At 34.7% G+C, this 20,503-nt stretch overlaps 1 protein-coding gene across 1 annotated transcript in view; it reads left to right on the top strand.

The window, feature by feature from the left end:
• The window catches only part of PPP2R5A (protein phosphatase 2 regulatory subunit B'alpha), a 68,672-nt gene that overhangs the window by 38,079 nt on the left and 10,090 nt on the right, over positions 1-20,503 (top strand). The window contains exons 4-8 of the mRNA XM_030302986.1: positions 13,616-13,708; positions 17,307-17,437; positions 18,556-18,615; positions 19,524-19,632; positions 20,312-20,365. Of these exons, the coding sequence (XP_030158846.1) occupies positions 13,616-13,708; positions 17,307-17,437; positions 18,556-18,615; positions 19,524-19,632; positions 20,312-20,365 (447 nt within the window). The remainder of the gene's footprint in view (positions 1-13,615; positions 13,709-17,306; positions 17,438-18,555; positions 18,616-19,523; positions 19,633-20,311; positions 20,366-20,503) is intronic.

Raw genomic sequence — 20,503 nt, 5'->3', positions numbered from 1 at the left:
TCTTTCTGTTACTGATTTCTAATTATTTCATGGTAGTTGGAGAATATACTTTGAATGTTTTTAATGCTTTTAAGTTTATTGAAGCTTGTATTAGAGCCTCACATACAGTATATTCTGGAGAATGTTTCATGTGTGCTTGAGAAGAATGTATATTCTGTTGTTGGGTAGAGCATACTGTAGAAATCTGTTAGGTCTAATTGGTTTATAATGTGATTCAAGTCCTCTTTTTCTTTTTTAATCTTTTATTCTACTCATTATTGAAAGTAAGATACAAAGTTTCTAACTTATTGTTGAATTTTATATTTCTCTCTTTAGTTCTGTCAGGTTTTGCTTCATGTATTTCAGGGCCCTATTATTAGCTGCTTATGTTTATAATTGTTATATCTTTTGTATGTATTGTCCTTATTATAACTCTAGATGGTTTCTTAAATTTATTTTGTCTGTTATTAGTGTAGGCACTCCAGCTCTCTTTTGGTTACTGTTTGCATGATATATCTTCTCCAGTCCTTTTCCTTTTAATCAGTTCCTTTGAATATACATTTTGTCTTGATAAAGTTGGATCATGTTTTTGTAATCAGTTTTGACAGTCTTTGCCTTTTGACTGGAGTGTTTAATCCATTTACAGTAAATATAATTGCAGATAAGGTAGGATTTACATCTGCCATTTTGCTATTTCTATATGTTGTATGCCTTTTTGTTTCTCTACTCTCCATTACTGCCTTTTATATTAAATAGGTATTTGCTAGGGTACCATTTTAATTCCCTTGTTTTTTTAACTGTATTTTTTATTTTCTTAGTAGTTACCCTGAGGTTTACCATTAGCATCTTAAAACAATCTGTTTTGGTTGAATACCACTAATTTCAGTAGTATATAAAATTTTGGTCCAATATACCTCCATTCCCTCCCCCACCTCCTTTGTGGTATTATTTGTGGTATTGTCATACAAATTAGATCTTTACACATGCCCACCAATACAATTTTGTAATTATTGCTTTATGTGATTGTCTTGTAGAGCAGTAGAATACATGAGTTATAAATAAAATTCATTTATGCTTTTATGTTATGTATAGTTGACCCTTGAACATCATGAGTTTAAACTGCATGAGTCTGCTTATGTGCAGATTTTTTTGATACCATACAGTACTGTAAATGTATTATCTCTTCTTTACAATATTAAAAAAAAATTTAATTCCAGTATACTTAACCTACAGTGTTATATTAGTTTTTGGTATACAGTATAGTGATTCAACAATTCTGTGCCTTACACAGTGCTCACTGTGATAAGTTTACTCTTAATCCCCTTCACCTGTTTCACCCATCCCCCCATCCACCTCCCCTCTGGCAACCATCAGCTTGTTCTCAATAGTTAAGATCTGTCTTTTGGTTTGTCTCTTATTTTCTTTGTTCTGTTGTTTTGTTTCTTAAATTTCACATGTGAATGAAATTTTATGGTATTTGTCTTTCTCTACTTACTTCATTTAGCATTATACTCTCTAGATCCATTCATGTTGTTGCAAATGGCAAGATTTCATTCTTTTTTATATATTTTGTATATTCCATCGTGTATATATACCACATCTTCTTCATCCATATTCTGTATTCATTTATCAGTGGACACTTGGGCTGCTTCCATAATTTGGCTATTCTAAATAATGCTGCGATAAACATAGGAGTGCCTATATCTTTTCAAATTAGTGTCTTCCTATTCTTTGGGTAAGAATACCCAGTAGTACAATTACCAGATTGTAGGGTAGTTCTATTTTTATTTTTTTGAGGAACTTCCATACTGTTTTCCATAGTGACTGCACCAGTTTGCACTCTCCCTTATGATATTCTTAACAGTTTTTCTCCAGCTTACTTAAGTTTTAAGAATACGGTATATAATATTTATAACATACAAAATACATGTTAATCAGTTCTGTTACCAGTAAGGCTTGCTGTCAGCAGTAGGCTATTAGTAGCTAAATTTAGGGGGAGTCCAGAGTTACATGTGGATTTTTGACTGAGTCGGGGTGGGGAGGGTCAGTGCCCTTAACCCCTGCATTACTCAAGGTTCACCTGTGCTTACCTTTACCTGTGCTCTTTATTTCTTCTTGTGGGTATCCTTTCATTTCTTCCTGAGGGGTTCCCTTTAGTATTTCTTGTAGAGCGGGTCTGTTAGTGAATTCTCTCAGTGTTTGTTTATCTGGGAATGTTTTAATTTCCCCTTCATTTTTGAAGGAGAGTTTTGCTGGATATAGAATTCTTGGCTTAACTACCCTTTTCCTTCAACACTTAGAAGATGTCATCCCACGGGTCTTCTGGTGTCCCTTGTTTTCTGATGACAAGTCAGTTGTTATTTAGGACTTCATATGTGTGATGTTATTTTTTTCTTGATGCTTTGAATATTTTCTGTTTTTAATCTCTGTCACTTTTGATTATGATTTGTGTAGATGTGGATCTCTTTGGCTCTATTCTACTTGGAGTTCATTGAGCTCCAGTAAGAGTTTTTGTGTAGTTAATATTTTTTTTTTTTTATGAAATTTATTGACAAATTGGTTTCCATACAACACCCAGTGCTCATCCCAAAAGGTGCCCTCCTCAATACCCATCACCCACCCTCCCCTCCCTCCCACCCCCCATCAACCCTCAGTTTGTTCTCAGTTTTTAACAGTCTCTTATGCTTTGGCTCTCTCCCACTCTAACCTCTTTTTTTTTTTTTTCCTTCCCCTCCCCCATGGGTTCCTGTTAAGTTTCTCAGGATCCACATAAGAGTGAAACCATATGGTATCTGTCTTTCTCTGTATGGCTTATTTCACTTAGCATTACACTCTCCAGTTCCATCCACGTTGCTACAAAGGGCCATATTTCATTTTTTCTCATTGCCACATAGTACTCCATTGTGTATATATACCACAATTTCTTTATCCATTCCTCAGTTGATGGACATTTAGGCTCTTTCCATAATTTGGCTATTGTTGAGAGTGCTGCTATGAACATTGGGGTACAAGTGCCCCTATGCATCAGTACTCCTGTATCCCTTGGATAAATTCCTAGCAGTGCTATTGCTGGGTCATAGGGTAGGTCTATTTTTAATTTTCTGAGGAACCTCCACACTGCTTTCCAGAGCGGCTGCACCAATTTGCATTCCCACCAACAGTGCAAGAGGGTTCCCGTTTCTCCACATCCTCTCCAGCATCTATAGTCTCCTGATTTGTTCATTTTGGCCACTCTGACTGGCGTGAGGTGATACCTGAGTGTGGTTTTGATTTGTATTTCCCTGATAAGGAGCGACGCTGAACATCTTTTCATGTGCCTGTTGGCCATCTGGATGTCTTCTTTAGAGAAGTGTCTATTCATGTTTTCTGCCCATTTCTTCACTGGGTTATTTGTTTTTCGGGTGTGGAGTTTGGTGAGCTCTTTATAGATTTTAGATACTAGCCCTTTGTCCGATATGTCATTTGCAAATATCTTTTCCCATTCCGTTGGTTGCCTTTTAGTTTTGTTGGTTGTTTCCTTTGCTGTGCAGAAGCTTTTTATCTTCATAAGGTCCCAGTAATTCACTTTTGCTTTTAATTCCCTTGCCTTTGGGGATGTGTCGAGTAAGAGATTGCTACGGCTGAGGTCAGAGAGATCTTTTCCTGCTTTCTCCTCTAAGGTTTTGATGGTTTCCTGTCTCACATTTAGGTCCTTTATCCATTTTGAGTTTATTTTTGTAAATGGTGTGAGAAAGTGGTCTAGTTTCAACCTTCTGCATGTTGCTGTCCAGTTCTCCCAGCACCATTTGTTAAAGAGGCTGTCTTTTTTCCATTGGATGTTCTTTCCTGCTTTGTCAAAGATGAGTTGGCCATACGTTTGTGGGTCTAGTTCTGGGGTTTCTATTCTATTCCATTGGTCTGTGTGTCTGTTTTTGTGCCAATACCATGCTGTCTTGATGATTACAGCTTTGTAGTAGAGGCTAAAGTCTGGGATTGTGATGCCTCCTGCTTTGGTCTTCTTCTTCACAATTCCTTTGGCTATTCGGGGCCTTTTGTGGTTCCATATGAATTTTAGGATTGCTTGTTCTAATTTCGAGAAGAATGCTGGTGCAATTTTGATTGGGATTGCATTGAATGTGTAGATAGCTTTGGGTAGTATTGACATTTTGACAATATTTATTTTTCCAATCCATGAGCAGGGAATGTCTTTCCATTTCTTTAAGTCTTCTTCAATTACTTTCATAAGCTTTCTATAGTTTTCAGCATACAGATCCTTTACATCTTTGGTTAGATTTATTCCTAGGTATTTTATGCTTCTTGGTGCAATTGTGAATGGGATCATTTTCTTTATTTGTCTTTCTGTTGCTTCATAGTTAATATTTTTCATCAAGTTTGAGTTGGTTTTAGCTATTACCTCTTCAGATATTTTTTCTTCCTCTTTCTCCTCTCTGAGACTCCCAATATGTGTGTGTATGTTGGTATGACTGAAGGTGTCCTTCAGATCTCTGAAGCTCTGTTCCTTTTTTGTTCATTCTTTTTTTTCTTTCTGCCCCTCAAACTGAATAATCTCTACTGATCTACCTTCACATTCACTTATTCTTATGCAGCTCAAATTGTTTTGGGTTGTTTTTTATGGGTCAGCAAGTTCACCAAGTTCACTTTGACATTTCAGAAGTCTCTCTCTGGAGCATGTCTTTTTAGTTGAGACTGAGAAAGGCATAGTCTTCTTGACCTAAATGCCATTGTGTGACAGTTCACTCCTCAGAGTCATTGGAAAATTGGTAGTAAAAACTTCTTATGTAGGCAGGATCAGTTCTTCCATTAAACCTTCCCTGTTTCTGTCTAGCTCTAACTACTTCATTTAAACATCCCCCCCCTCAAATATGTGGCTTTAATATAATGTCATCTAGAGTTCACTCAGTAAAATCACATTGACACTACCTCAGTTGATACTTTAGTACTAGAACTCTTTAGAATAGGATTCAGGGTAGATTATCTTACAATACTTACAAACTGTTAACAAAGATTCCATTATAGCCATAAACTATACTCATATGTGTTTAGTGTTTCTTTTGCACATGTTTTTATATATCTAGTCTTTATGATCATTTATTTTTGTTCCCCCAAATGTCTCATTAAAATATTCTGAGAATATTCAGATGCACTTTCTTACTTTTTAAAATAAGCAAGGCTCTGAGGGAGAAAGTAAAAGTTCAAAGGATTCTTGCCTAATGCCTCAGATAATGTTTATATTTTAAAAATAATATTAATGACCTGAAATCTGCAGGCAAACACAGTGATGGGTTTTTCTAGAGAATTTAATGTATGTGTCTACATATGATCAATGGTACTCATTTATAAGACTGTTGATCATGATTAGCTAATTAGAGCAATACAAATCACTACTGAGCACTTACCATGTTTCAGAGATAGTGGCAACTGCTTTATATACCCATCTTATCTAATCCTTTTGGTAACACTATAATATTGTTCATTTTATAGATAAGCTTAGATGAAGCTAGAAGAGATTAAGAATCCTGCCCAAGTTTATAAAAATAGTAAGTGGCAGAATTAGGTTTATAACTCAAGTATTACTCCAAAGTACTTGCTCTTAATTTTTAAAAGCTTTACTGCCTCTCCTAAATATAGTCTATGGCCCTAAAATAAATACATACCAATTTTTAATGAGGTTTTTTTTTTTTTTTAATTTTTTTTTTCAACGTTTATTTATTTTTGGGACAGAGAGAGACAGAGCATGAACGGGGGAGGGGCAGAGAGAGAGGGAGACACAGAATCGGAAACAGGCTCCAGGCTCCGAGCCATCAGCCCAGAGCATGACGCGGGGCTCGAACTCCTGGACCGCGAGATCGTGACCTGGCTGAAGTCGGACGTTTAACCGACTGCGCCACCCAGGCGCCCCTAATGAGGTTTAATTCATACCTTTTTAGCTTCATTATAACACCAGTAAAACAGATCTTCCAAATAATTCAACTGGCCATTCTTTTTCTTTTTTAGCCCTCATAAGTGAGTTTTTAAAAGTGTAATTATACAGGTACAGATATGCCTTGGTTAAAGGTAACAAAAGTTTATATATACAAATTCTAACAAGTAAGAGAATTATTATCATTACAAAGCATGGTAAATCGAAATGATTCTGGTGACAGACCTCTACTTAAATCATAGTTTTGATACTTTTCTACCTATATGACCTTGGTTAGGCTGCTTAACTCTTTTGCCTCCTCCTTTATGAAACTGGGATAAATAAGGATTCTTTAAGGATTGAATGGGATAATGTTTGCACAGAACCTAGCACAGTTTTTTAAACTGTATGTTTTTCTTTTGTCTCCCCTTGTTTTCTTAAAAGATAATTACTTTTGGTATGTGGGAAGAAGTATATTTTTGCTCTTATTGTTGCCTTTATGCTGATAACCTTTATATGATACCCTGGGTTCTTTCTCTTGTAGCTAGTTTATTGCTTTCCTAGAATTAACAATACTGAAATGATTAAGTAGTCTCTTCCCTAACTTCCATTCTTCTCTAGCATATAACATAAAGTAATACCCTTTTACTTTCACAGTAAATACTTGCATAACAATTCAAAGCTTCTACTTTCCATACACTCTTCTCCATCCTCTCCCCCAACTTTATATTTTTATTATTGTATAATACCTATGTGGTTAGAACATGTAACTAATTGTATATTACTATTCTGTCACCTTTATGCCCATTGTTTGTTCTTAGCTCTACAGGTAAAATATTTAATCTTACCATCGATCCTTATGTCAAAATTCCTCCGATCATTTCTTGATAATTTGGAGCTTGTTGGGTTTTTTTGTTTTTTTTTTTTTAAGTAATCTCTACATCCACCATGGGGCTCAAACTCATGACCTCAAGATCAAGAGTCACATGCTCTTCTGACTGAGCCAACCACGCGCCCCTGGAACTCATTCTTTAGTAGAGGAACTCATGGGAATATTATTCCTTGAGTTTTTGTATGTACAATAGCAGTTTGTAGATTTTCTTTTTAAAGACCAATGTGATTTAAAATCCTTGATTCATCTTCTTTCCCTAGGTACCTTAAATATGTTATTCCATTATCTTCTGATTTTCTTTGCCTTTATAAAGACGTGGTTTTTGGTCTGGATGTCTGTAAAGGATGTTGTCCCTTTAATGGCCAAGTGCTTTACTGGTTATACATAAGTGTTTATTTTTCTAGATAAAGTTTCTCATTTGAATAGTATTCTTTCACCATAAAAGCCCACTTTTATTTCTGAAGTTTCTTCAGTAATGGTTTTTAGTATTTCTTTTGTTGTACTGCTTTTTTTTTTCTTCTCTGGGGATGCCAGCTTTTCATATGTTGGTTCTTCTTATCTTTCTGTGTCTCTTACTTTCTCTTAAAATATTGGATTTTTAAAATCTCATTTTTTTATTCTGTTGGATTGTTTTTATCTTTCTTATTACCATTCTCTTTTTCCTTTACTCTAGTTGAAAGGTGGATGGACAGTGAATATTTAGTTTTGCCAGCTTCAGTATTAGAGACAGACAAGAGGAAGGGAATGGATATTGTATTAGCCAACCAACAATGCTTGCTATAGGCTAGAACCATTGGAGTGAAGAGTGTCTTAAGTAAAAGGAAAAAGGATATATATTTAATGACAATAGGATGGATAATCAGCAACATTAGCTATTTTCTGTATAGTTCTTAGAAGGTAGAGAGGAATCTTGCTTTTATATATGGGTGCTAGCTTTTCCGATTACATTGCTTATTTTTATTTTGCCAGGACTTATATTTTTTAGTGGTCATTCCATTTTATTTATTTTTATTTTGTTTATTTATTTATTTTCTAATGTTTGTTTATTTTTGAAAGAGACAGAGACAGAGCACAAGCAGGGGAGGGGCAGAGAGAGAGGGAGACAGTATCTGAAGCAGACTCCAGGCTCCGAGCTGTCAGCACAGAGCCTGATGCGGGGCTCTAACTCACAAACCACGAGATCATGACCTGAGCCAAAGTCAGATGCTCACCTGACTGAGCCACTCAGGTGCCCCCATTTTATTTTTATTTAAAAAAAAAAAGAGAAAAAAAATTATATTCTACATGATTTGTGACATTTTAAGCAATAGTCTGCTTCATTTATTTATTTTGTCTAGCACACATATATCTAAATAAAATGGAAGAGGAATCCTAGGATTAGCAAACGTTGATTAAAAATTTTAAGATTTATAAGTCAGATGCCCAACCGACTGAGCCAACTAGGTGCCCCTTTAATCATCTTTTTTTAGGGTGGAATATTAAAGCTTCTCTGATAAATGACATTATAAAAAGTTGTAGCACTGAGGAAATTTGCTCACTGAAAGTTTTTTGTTCATAACATACGTTGAATCAACTCACCAGGAATTTTTTGTTTTATACTAGAAGTTTACATTTTATTTATTATTTTTATTTAGTCAGTTTTTGAGAGAGAGGGAGGGAGCGCAGGCAGAGGGGGAGGGAGAAGATCTCAAGCAGGCTCCATGCCCAGACATGGGGCTTGGTTTCACACTGTAAGATCATGCATGACCTGAGCCAAAAATCAAGATTCGGATGCTTAACTGACCGAACCACCCAGGTGCCCCAGAAGTTTACATCTTACATTTAGCTTATCAGATACTTGATTTCATAAATCAATTTGATAGGATGTAAAATAAGCATTATATTTAGTTAATGAGAAGGAATAATCACAAGTAATTTCAACACCTTTCAAGTTTTTATTTCCCCAACCTGGTTCATGAATTTCCTAAAAATGTGCTAATTTATCATTTTTGTCTTTCTACTCTTTTTCCATACTGTAATGGAAATACTAATGAGCATTGGAATAATGGAATAAATTAAATAAAGAAGAAAGGAACAAAAGAACTGTTTCACTATTGGGGGATTGATCATATCTTTTAATTTATAAAATGTATTATATGGCAACTATTCATTAACAGTTATAAATTATTTTTATTTTCTTTCCTAAGTATTTTGTATTTATTGAGGACCAACAAGATTATAATTTTCTGTGTGCTGACTTCTAGGTAATTAGGGATGCTTCGCTGCTGTACTAGCCTGGAATACAGGCAGATCATGCAGTATTTTAATTTTCTTGTATCAGTTATTTTCTTTAGTGGCACAGATACTTAAGATGTAATTATTGGGGTACTGACTATAACATAGACCTTTTTAGGGATAACCTGTATTTTAGGGACCAGAAGCTCTTCTTTGTGATCTTTATAATTAGAAATTTAAATTAGAAACCTACACATTTTACAGCCTACACCTTCACATCCAAATAGCTCTTGGTCACATTCACTGTTCAGTCACTTAATACAAAATATCTCATTTAGTTCAGTATATGTTGAGTCTTACATGAATTCTTTCATATATTAAATCCACTTTACAACCCATTTAAATTAGTTTCCTCTTAAAAGAGTTTGGAAAACGTTGGGCCATATTCCTTGAAGACAGTCTTTTGTGTATTTATAGTTTGTGAAAGTCTCTTCTCAGTCTTTTGCCTCTCTGGGCCAAACATTTCCAGTCCTCTTAGCTTTGTGTATAGATCTCATTTTCAGATACTTGAATCATCTCTGCTGTTTTTGCTGTGCCTTTTTCTAAAATCTTTTATTGATGAAGATCAGAATTTTATATATTTTAACTAAACCTTAGTAAAGATACGGTCATTATGGAGTAGAATGGTAAGATTACCCTTTTTAGTTAACTGTTTACATTTTTTACTTACTTTTTAGGGTATTTTTTGGATCATAGAAGTAGGAACGTATGTGAAGTTTGCCATTTTACTAGAAAAATTAATGCATTGCTCAAGTATCTATTGTTCTTTGCAGCACTATTTCTTAGATTCTTGGAGCAAATTATTTTTTCATATATAAGAACATAGAAAAACTCCAGTATTTATACAAAAATATATTGTCTCTGAACAACTGTGATTTTTATTCATTCAGGAAATATTATGTTCCAGGCATTGCTCTACATATTGGGGGTAATGTATTGAACCAGTAAGCAAAATCCTTTATAGTCTAGTGGAAAAGATTAAATAATAATACTATGTCAAGGTGTAATAAATACAAGAAAAAAGTAATGCAGGATAAAGGGTTTAGAAAGAGTGACAGTGGGGACAGTGTACAATTTTATAGAAGCATAGTCTTAATGGCCATCTTGAAGATTGTCAGCTCTGTAGATCACTAGCAATTCTTTTACTTCGGTTTCACATTACTCAACATGTGTTTAGATAACCTTTTGTTATTGTCTCTTCGCTGTTGCTAAGTTGGCTGCATAATAGCAGTTTGCTGCTATCTTAACTGGTCCCTTAATATTCACTGTGTCAGGTAAATGGCGGAGATGAAAACTCTGTAAGAAATGCTAATGTGTATCTGTGATAGGCACAGGTTTCAAATGAATGTGTGATTTAGAGGATTCAGCTGGATGTCATGCAAATCTCCCAAAAGATACATAATTACTCCTAATAGTATTAAGCCTTAAGCCCTATATATCTGATGTAGATCTTAAGAGGTAGAGTATATAGGCTAATGCATGCTGTACTTGACTCCTGTTTAACCTGGTCTCACCTCACCACAAATCTTAACTTACACTTAACTAGGGATCTTCATAAAGGTTCTGAATCTCTGATTCCATACCCATCAACCCATACCCTATATCTCGTGCTCAAGACATGTCCTACCTTTCTATAAAAGCCCTTCTTTTTCTTTTTGGCTTATCCAAAGTCAGATCAAATGTAGGGCCCAAGTTGCATTTTCCTCCTGCTGATTTTATTTTTCCTGCTGACTTTATTCCACAGTGCTATTGCCCTTTTCTAAATGTCTCCTCCACTCATAGTCTGTGCCATATAATTTTTGCATATATACCATTTTATATGTTTAATTTTGTCTCACCTCCCTAACAAGTGAATAAGCTTTTTGGGGCTGTACGGTGCCTAATAACATTCCCACTGTATGTAGCTAAAAGGAAAACTTATTTCCTCTACCCATAACACTTTTGACACTAAATGTGTGGATTTTCTGCACCAAGAAATTCTCCACTTCTCTGTGGATACCAACTGGGTGTCCTATAATTTATTCATTTCTGACACTGATGACCCAGAGTTACCACAGATACCACAGGTTAAGGGCTCAGTCCCATGGGGCCACACCCCATTTCACATGGCAGTCAGAGGAGTCTGGGCCTCTTGTACTTCTGACCAACTGGCTTTAAGTCTGGGGTTCGTTCCCACAATCCACTCTCAGGTTTGATAATTTGCCATAACTGCCCACAGAACACAGGAAGCACTTCATTTACTGTTACTGGCTTATTATAAAGGAAGCAAGTCAGGAACAGCCAAATGAAAGAGATGCATAGATCACAGTATGGAGAAGGGGCTCCATGGTACTACCCTCCCAGTACCTTGATGTGTTCACCAACCCAGGAGTTCAGGAGTTCTCCAAACCCCTTTGTTGAGGATTTTGATGGTGGTTCTGTGAGGTGAATGTGATCCATTAAATCACTGGCCATCAGTGATTGAACTCAGTCTCCAGTCTCTCTCCCCTCCCTGGAGGATGGGGTTTGGGACTGAAAGTTTCAACCCTCTTATCATAGGGTTGGTTGCTGTGATAAGCAGGCTTCATCCTTCTACAGTCATCTCATTAGCCTAAACTCAGGCATGATTGAAAGGGGCTTCTTATAACAAAAGATGCACCTCTTACCCTTATCACTCAGGAAATTCCAAGGGTTTTAGGAGCTCTATGCCAATAACCAGAAGTAGGAACTTACCACAGTAGGCCAGTATTGGACATGAAAATGGGCACTGGACAGTTGTGCCAGTGAACCTGTGTAGCAGTCCATGAGACTGTATTACTCTTCAGAGGACTCTGATAATTTTTGTAGATTTTTTTGCATGTGTGTACACCAAAGCAAAATTATCTACATAGTTAGTTGATTAGAAGATTATTTACAAATAAAACTGATACCAATTTGTTTTCTTGTTACAATATCATACTTAACATGAAAATTAAAAGATAATAATTAGACCAGATAAGCATCATTCCTTTTGCACAGCTGGGCAAAAAAGATGCATCAAACACAAATAATATTTGTTCCTAAAACTGTTGTATAATATTATTGAATAAAATAATTGAATAAAATAATAAAAATTTGTTATTGTGTGGTGAGTGATAAAGCCCCAGATCTGGTAATGCTTTTTTGTGTGTGTTGTAAAGTCTGTAAATTTATTATAGCAATCTTTTTTTTTTTTATGTTTATTTATTTTTGAGAATGAGAGAGAGAGAGAGAGAGTCCGGGGGAGGGGCAGAGAGAGAGGAGGACAGAAGTTCTGAAGCAGAGAGCCTGATGTGGGGCTCAAACTCACAAACTGTGAGATCATGATCTGAGCCGAAGTTGGATGGTGAACCAACTGAGCCATTCAGGTGCCCCTTTTTTCTCCCTTCTATATGTGGCCCAACTATACCTGTTTATTGAATGACTGTTTTTGCTTTAGGATATAATCTTCCTTTTTTATGTTTAGGATGCTTGATTAATATGTTTTTCAGTAGCTAATAAAGTAAGGCAAATTCCTTACTTTAAATTCCAGGGGCTATACTCCTGTCTTTTATGAGCTGTTAGGTTACAATAAAAGAACTTTAGTGTATTTTCCTCTCTTCTTGAAAGACAGATGTAGGTGTGATGGAAGCAAGTTGAACTAAACCTTACTTTATTTAATTCTGATTTGTGGTAGCAAGTGAACATTTTCTGCTACTTTTAAAATGCTTGGCCCTTTTTAAGTAGAAGTCCTGCTGTGACTTCCTAGTTTATTCACCTTGGTAAATAGACATTCCTTCCTGAACCCTGAATTTACATAATTTGGTTCATTACTTCCCAAGTGTAGATAAGGTATGCTGGTTTTGATTTAATTGTTTGCCCCACTATAGTTTTATAGAAAGATGTGAAGGTTTTCTTTTTATTGTTATTTTTTTTTTTCAACGTTTATTTATTTTTGGGACAGAGAGAGACAGAGCATGAACGGGGGAGGGGCAGAGAGAGAGGGAGACACAGAATCGGAAGCAGGCTCCAGGCTCTGAGCCATCAGCCCAGAGCCCGATGCGGGGCTCGAACTCACGGACCGCGAGATCGTGACCTGGCTGAAGTCGGACACTTAACCGACTGCGCCACCCAGGCGCCCCTTCTTTTTATTGTTATTGATACACCAGCCCTTGCAATCTAGTTTATTCTTACCTGTAAGTTTCTGATCTATATTTAAAGAACTCTAGAAATTAAATTGAAGCGGGTTAGGAGTCCACTGGAAAATGAACATGTTCCCAGTGAGTATGGACTACAAAACAGTCTTTCTTAGTTAAATATTTTGTTAGGCAAAATATTTATTTTCTAGTTCCTGTAATTACAGTTTCAACAAGTGATGTGAAGCAATTAACCCCCAAATTTACCAGCTTAGGAGACCAAATTGTGAATATATATTTAGTTTTTTAAAAAATGTTACCAACTCATCACATTTTCTAATGAGCTCTGAAATCTCCCTCCTAGGTAGGTTGGTAGGGGAGGTATGTTTGGTATGAAGTGATTAATAGGGTAAAATTTTATAGGCATCATCTTAGTTTTTATTTGACTTTTTCTCATAGTTGGTGTATGAATTCTTCTTAAGATTTTTGGAGAGCCCTGATTTCCAGCCTAGCATTGCAAAGCGATACATTGACCAGAAATTTGTACAGCAGGTAAGGAATTCTTATGTCTTAAATTTCCTTGGGTTCATCTTAGCAATGATTCATTAATTTGTGATTGAAATAGTCTGTCAAAACTTAAATGGTTTATTTTACTTTAACATCGTTTAATACTCTTGCCAGACAATTAGGGTAAAAGTGAAGGAGCTATGAGAATACAAGAGTATTTTAAACAAGAGTGAGCTTCTAATGACATCATTGGAATTACATCCAATCCTGAATTCTTACAGTTATTTTATAAAGACCAGAAAAGCAAGCCTTTCTGGACAATCTGAGAAAATTTGGTATGACCATTCAATCAAAGGGCAAGAAGCTTTCTTTTAAATTTTTAAGTCTTTGAACTTGAACTTTGGGGTATGTTTTAAGCATTGTAACTTTGAAATGACAGAGAAAAAACAGAAATGGAATCACCATTAGGAGTTTGGGCTTCGGCTCCTTTCCTGTTATCGGTTACAATTACCAATGACCTTTCCTGTTTCCTTCCCCTTCGCACCTTGGGCATTCTAGCCTCCCAGTTCCTAAACCGCAGATAAATGGGATATTTAAGAAGAAAAGGAGATAGAGTGAATGAAACATAATGGGATACCTTCTTTTATTTTATAAATTAGTTATAAGCTATTATTTTTTGGAAACTACATACTGAAAATTAATTTTTTGGAATGTGTTCATTTTTATAATCTTCAAAGTCTTTTCAACAACGTAAAAGCCTCTCTTTAACTGAGGGGAACTGGCTGGCCCTAGACAGGATTGTGGTGAAGTAGACCAGATCTTTGCAGGTTTATTTTCTCTTTGGAAATACTTATCAGTATGTAAGGTCTCATTAGGAATTTGATGCTCTTCTCTTCTAGAGTTATTTGCACTTTCAAGAAAGGTAGGAGATGAGTCAAAAGGTAGCAATGAACCCAGGGCGGAGGCGAGGACTAAAATCATTACGAGGACCTTTCCTACCCTCTTACCACTGTTGTATAATAAAGATTCTACAAACATGAGTTCCACATATTTATTTAGAGTTCAGTTTTCATCATTTATAGCGACACCTGACCTCACATAAAGTATTCTGACTAATTGCTGTTAGTGTATTGATTAATGAAGAATATTGTCAGGAATATGTCCTTCAACCATTCAAGCAACTGTCCATAAATTACAAAGAAATATTGGGTGTGTGCTAACAGTAAAATTTACATTTCATTCACAAGTAAAAATCAGATTAAATAGAACTTTGTGATTTTGGTAATTGCAGATGAATGCATATTTATTTCCTTCGGTAGCTCTTGTGTGCTACAGAAGGAATAGAGTATATTAAGGAACTCTAGTAATACCACATTAAATTGTGTTTAACATAAAAGCAGGTTGAGGGGGACAGTTGCCTTAGTGCTTCTTCAGTCTAGAGCTTGAGGTATTTCTGCTGCTGGCTTATTCCATGGGTTTGAAGAGAAACAAGAAGAAAACTTCTACTTTATACTCTAAATACCTGAATTATCCGAGAAACCAAAGCCCAGTAATTTGTTCCTAGCAGTTTATATGGCTGTGCTTTCATAGATCACTTCTGTGATGTATTCATATTATGTTATTCTTTATGAATAGTATATGAGAGAATCCTTAGCTTTTGTATTTTGAAATTATTTTGATTAGGTGGTAATTTTAAGACTTAAAAGTACAGGAAAAAATTAAGTATAAATTTGGACATTCATATTTCAAGAGAAAAAAATACTTGGATAATTCCAAGTTATGTTCAAATCATAGGATTTCAGAAGAAAGAAGCTAAGAATTACCGAGTGCTTTTTATGTGCCTGGCATTGTCCTTATATGCTTTTATATAAAGCATGTGTGTCTAATTTTACACAGCTAGTAGATGGCACAATCAGGATTCAAACTAGACTCTCTCTGACCATAATGTTCCCTACACTTAGAAGCACAAGATCAGTTTCAGCCTTCTTCATTTTATCAGTGACGAAAAAGCTCAGAGGTTATGAATTACCCTTAAAAGCAAAGTTAGAGATAAGTATCACAGCCAGAATAAGAAACAATTTCCTGATGACTAGTTTTATGTAGGTTTTATTATATGAATTTATATTTATATTTATAAGTAGATTATTTAGATTACAGTATTTCAAAATAGGTTTCTTTAAATAGATTTAACAGTTGGCGAACAGGTATTCTCTAGTTTATATTTTTCTCCTGAGGATCAACTCGTACTAAATTCATTTATTCTTGAATTAAACATGTCAACCTTAACAAGTAAGGGCCCCTTTTATTAATTTGCAAGCTTATCTTCTAAGTAAACCCAACATCGGAAACTTGAATATGAGTGTCTCAAGTGAGTAGGTTAGCCATTTTTAATTAGAATAATTTGAACTGAATTTATTAGGTATATTAACACAAATTCTTATACTCTGGATATTTTTGTTTGGAGCCTCATTCAGGACTTTAATAACCTAGTGAACAAAGAATGCAGACTATAAACAAGACATTTGTTTAAGGGTATGTAAATATGACTAAAGTCATCACAACCCTCAAAAGACATTCACTCTAATAGAAGAGATGCATATGTAAATAATCACATACAATTCAAGACAGAATGGGAAAAGAACTTTGAGGAGTCCAGAGCTTGCCATCTTGACTGTAATTATCAATATCAAAGTACAGAATGTAAAATTCCTTGATGACTTCATATAGGTAATTATATTCTATATAGAGAAATTACTTTAAAATTTTTCCTAAGAAAATCCAATGTTTTATTTAAAATACAGTAATACCATTTTTTGACAGCAGAAATTCAGTTTCTTTGCCATTTTAAAAATGGGAATTTGAGCTTTGACTTTAAATTTTTCAAAGATCTCTTTATTCTGCCTTTGCTGAAGAGTTGTGTAGAGGTATAGGAGGAAAATGGTGAATTAGCCAGTTTGAACTGGTTTAAACTTTTGCAGCCAGTTGCTAAAGTGACTTTAAATAAAAATCTGTAGTCTCATCTCTATTTCATTATTTCCTGAATGACTTTTACTCTATTAGCATGTATCTGCCAGTACTTTCTCCTACTAATTAAATGTTAATTTCTGAGCTGTTGGCATGGTGACTTGATTTTTAGTGTAAGATCACAAAACAATTTTAGTTTGTATAAATCTTTCTAGTAAACAGGAAATACTTATTTGCACATGTGTATTTTCAAACTTCATTTATGTAACGACTTGCAGTTTGCAAGCTTAAGATTTTTGTATGTAGTTTTGAATTACTATCAAAAAGCATTAAAAATCTCTCAGATTTCAAAACTCTAAAATTATGAGCCATGGTTAGTAGTCAAGAAGAGGATAGAATTTTTAAATGAGTGGCAAAGCAAAAAAAATACAAAACAAAACTATACACTTTTTGAAGTATTTATATTTTTATGTGTTGTTTTTTGAAATGAAGTGAAAAGAAATACTCCTTAAACTTTTCTTTAGCTTCATTATTTAGCAAGAATAAGATCAACCTGATAAGGCAGAATCATTAAAATTTTTTTAAAAAATTTCATGGGTTATCTTGAAATCAAATTAGAATAAAGTGAAATTTTAGCTCAATTATTTTTAAAAAGTAATTTCTCAGATTTTTTTTAAAGCTCCTGGAGCTTTTTGATAGTGAAGATCCCAGAGAACGTGACTTCCTGAAGACTGTTCTGCACCGAATTTATGGGAAATTTCTTGGATTAAGAGCATTCATCAGAAAACAAATTAACAACATTTTCCTCAGGTAAACTGGTCATATATTCATATATAGCACTTTTCCCCTTCCATGTTTTCTTTTTATTCCAGTTCCTTTAATTTTTATATCTGAACTGTTGATAAGTATTTGAGTCATTTTTAGCCTGTTTTGTGGGTGTCGTGATTGTATGTAACTGATTGCATGTAACTTTTTTGAAACTTGCAACTTTACTTCTCATCTAAGTGGACAATAGTTATGAAGACTGTTTAGAATAGGTAATACCAATGTTCATGTTTAAGGTTTATTGAGGAGAATTTATGTCTAGTTACCTACTTCTTTGAGCCTTTTGTTTAAAAAATTGTGTGTAAATATTTAAATCAATAGTCTTGAAAGTAGTTTTGATTTTCTGGCAAAACTAATTAAATTTATATGGAGTATATATTTTGACTATAAGTGATAATCTGTTAAGTAATTGCTTCTAATTAGGAGATTTTGCTTTAATGTAACCACATTTCAGGCTTGGTTTATTTGGAAATGTGGCAGAATTAGGCTAGCATTCGTATGATGTAACAATTCGAGATCAGTAATGGCTGCCTCCTTGAGAGACCGCATCTTCCTGAGGTCTCTGTCCTGAGGTCTCTGTCCTCCTAAGTCTACTCTAGTCATGATACTTCCCTGTCCTGTAGTCATTTGAGTTCATGACTTCTGCTTTAACAGCAAGCCTAATCTTGGAAAGCTAGACAGCCTGTGTAGTTTAGGTTTAGAGAAACTATGAATAAAAGTGGCTTGATTCCATATGGGTCCTTACCTCGTAGATTTTCCTGTGGGTGGAGGTTTCCTATTTTGAAAAGTATTTCTTTGAGAAAACCCATCTTTCTTATACATTTTTAAGTAAAATACAATCTTCGAGGTGAAATAATATTCTGTTATCTCTGCAGCTAGACTATAGCAAAAGTGTATGTGACTTAATAGGAATTAGGCCTTATTTTATAAGATTGCTTAGAGGTAACTAGTTTGGGGCAAGATAGCTTACAAAGAATTCCTGAAGCACACTTGTAGGTTTCTTATAGTTGCCCTTAGGATTGATTTCTCTACTTTCCTGCCTCTTAATTTAGTTTTCTAATGTTTGAGTTTTCATTACACCTGTCTTTATTTTATAAATTCAGGTTTATATATGAAACAGAACATTTCAATGGTGTTGCTGAACTCCTTGAAATATTAGGAAGGTAGGTCATTGTTTTTTAAGAGTTAAATAACTTTGAACGTTTTATGTATTAGAATCTTACTGGGGTTGGAGAAATTATTTTATATTTTAGAGTTTAAATATAGAGCACAAGACATAGCTTCTCAACTGAAATCTTTTTATAGCTTTTTAAGCGGTCAGCATATTAAAGTACTTGCCATGCAAGACATCTGTTTTAGAATAGGCTTCTTCCTGCTTTTGAAGCTGTGGCATGTTTTATGCCTGATCTTGCCAGACTGCCTCAGAAATTATAGGATCTGATTGGGAAGAAATGAAATAAACTATAGTGAATCTTTGATGAAGTTATAAGAATTCTTGCTGAGATATTGATAGGCCCTTCCTAATCCGGCTGTTCTTTTTAGAAGAATCTATAGCCTTTTAGTTTATGTGAACATTTTGCTTTCTGTATTCATCACATAGCAATATTAACTTGAGAAGATTAGGCCCCCTCTATTTATAGTTAGAGAGTGATTATGGAGAAAACTACTTCTTAATTTCAGATCTTTTAGCAAAGTAAGAGAAACTTCAGAATGTACTTCAGAAAATACTTCTGCTTCAGAAAATTTTGAAAGTTCTAACAACATTGTGATACTAACTCTCCTGTGGCTTTAGGTAGGAAAATAAAGGCAATGATGCATAAAGTGATAGGCTTTCTAGAAAATGAAGATAGAAATTACTTCCTGGGACTTGAATTGGCAGTCCCAGTTTTCTTTTTGGCATCATTGAATGACTTGGAAGAACAGAATTCATAAAGTAGTTTGAAGATGACTAAGTCATTCAACACCAGGACTGAAGCAGAGCAGTGTTCCTTAGGTACTTACTCATGGATATAACTTCTGGAAATAAAGTAGTAACTACTTAACCCTTCCCCCTGCCTTTTTTTCCCTCCAGTATTATCAATGGCTTTGCATTGCCACTGAAAGCAGAACATAAGCAATTTCTAATGAAGGTTCTTATTCCTATGCATACTGCAAAAGGATTAGCTTTGTTTCATGCTCAGGTAAGTTTCAGACAACTTTCAAATGAAATGAACATTGTTTCAAAGGCTGATATAAAGGCAGAGAAACTGAGAAATATTAAGGCAGCAATTTTAGGTATAATTAAGCAATTTGCTTTGTAAATTAAAGCAAACTTTCGTTATAATTTAAACGTATTACAATATTTAGCTTTATTAAATAAGCTCAATGCACTTTTAATGTAGATATAGGAGAGATAATATCCAGTTTTCTTGTTTTCTAGTCTAGGCCCTGACTTTGGAAGGCAGCTGTGCTCACCACTATACCACCAACGCCTAGGCCCTGACTTTGAATGAGTCCCACATATCTGCAGAATGTTCCATCTAGCCCTGATAGTGTAGTTGGACAATGATTTTAGTCTCTAGGAGTATGTAAATAATATCCTATCAGCATAGGTATACATGCAGAAACTTGCTGAAAAACTAAAATGTTAGCTGTAGTCCTTACATTCAGAAGTTACTACTGAAAAAAGAACATTTTTTGACCTATAAGTTACTTTTCAAGCTTAACAAGTGACACAGTTGTGAATATATTCATGGTTATATATTGGGTTAGAGTAAAATTTGTTAAAATGAGGTAATCATTTGTGTTAACTAAATATAAAAATCCTGCATCACTGTTATTTCTTTCAGTAATATTTATAAACTGTCCCTTGCATTTTAGCTAGCCTACTGTGTCGTACAGTTCCTGGAGAAAGATACCACACTAACAGAACCAGTAAGTGTCCTATTTATTTTTGTCTTTAATCTACATTGTAGCATTTCATTGTGGCTTTTTCTTTATATACCTGTGTAGAGCTATCAAACAGTAGTAATATACTTTAAAGTCATTTAGAAGGAATGTTAGGTTAATCTG

Source organism: Lynx canadensis, chromosome F1 (assembly GCF_007474595.2).
Source record: "Lynx canadensis isolate LIC74 chromosome F1, mLynCan4.pri.v2, whole genome shotgun sequence".
Classification (NCBI taxonomy): domain Eukaryota; kingdom Metazoa; phylum Chordata; class Mammalia; order Carnivora; family Felidae; genus Lynx; species Lynx canadensis.
This window is presented reverse-complemented; position numbering and strand designations above follow the sequence as displayed.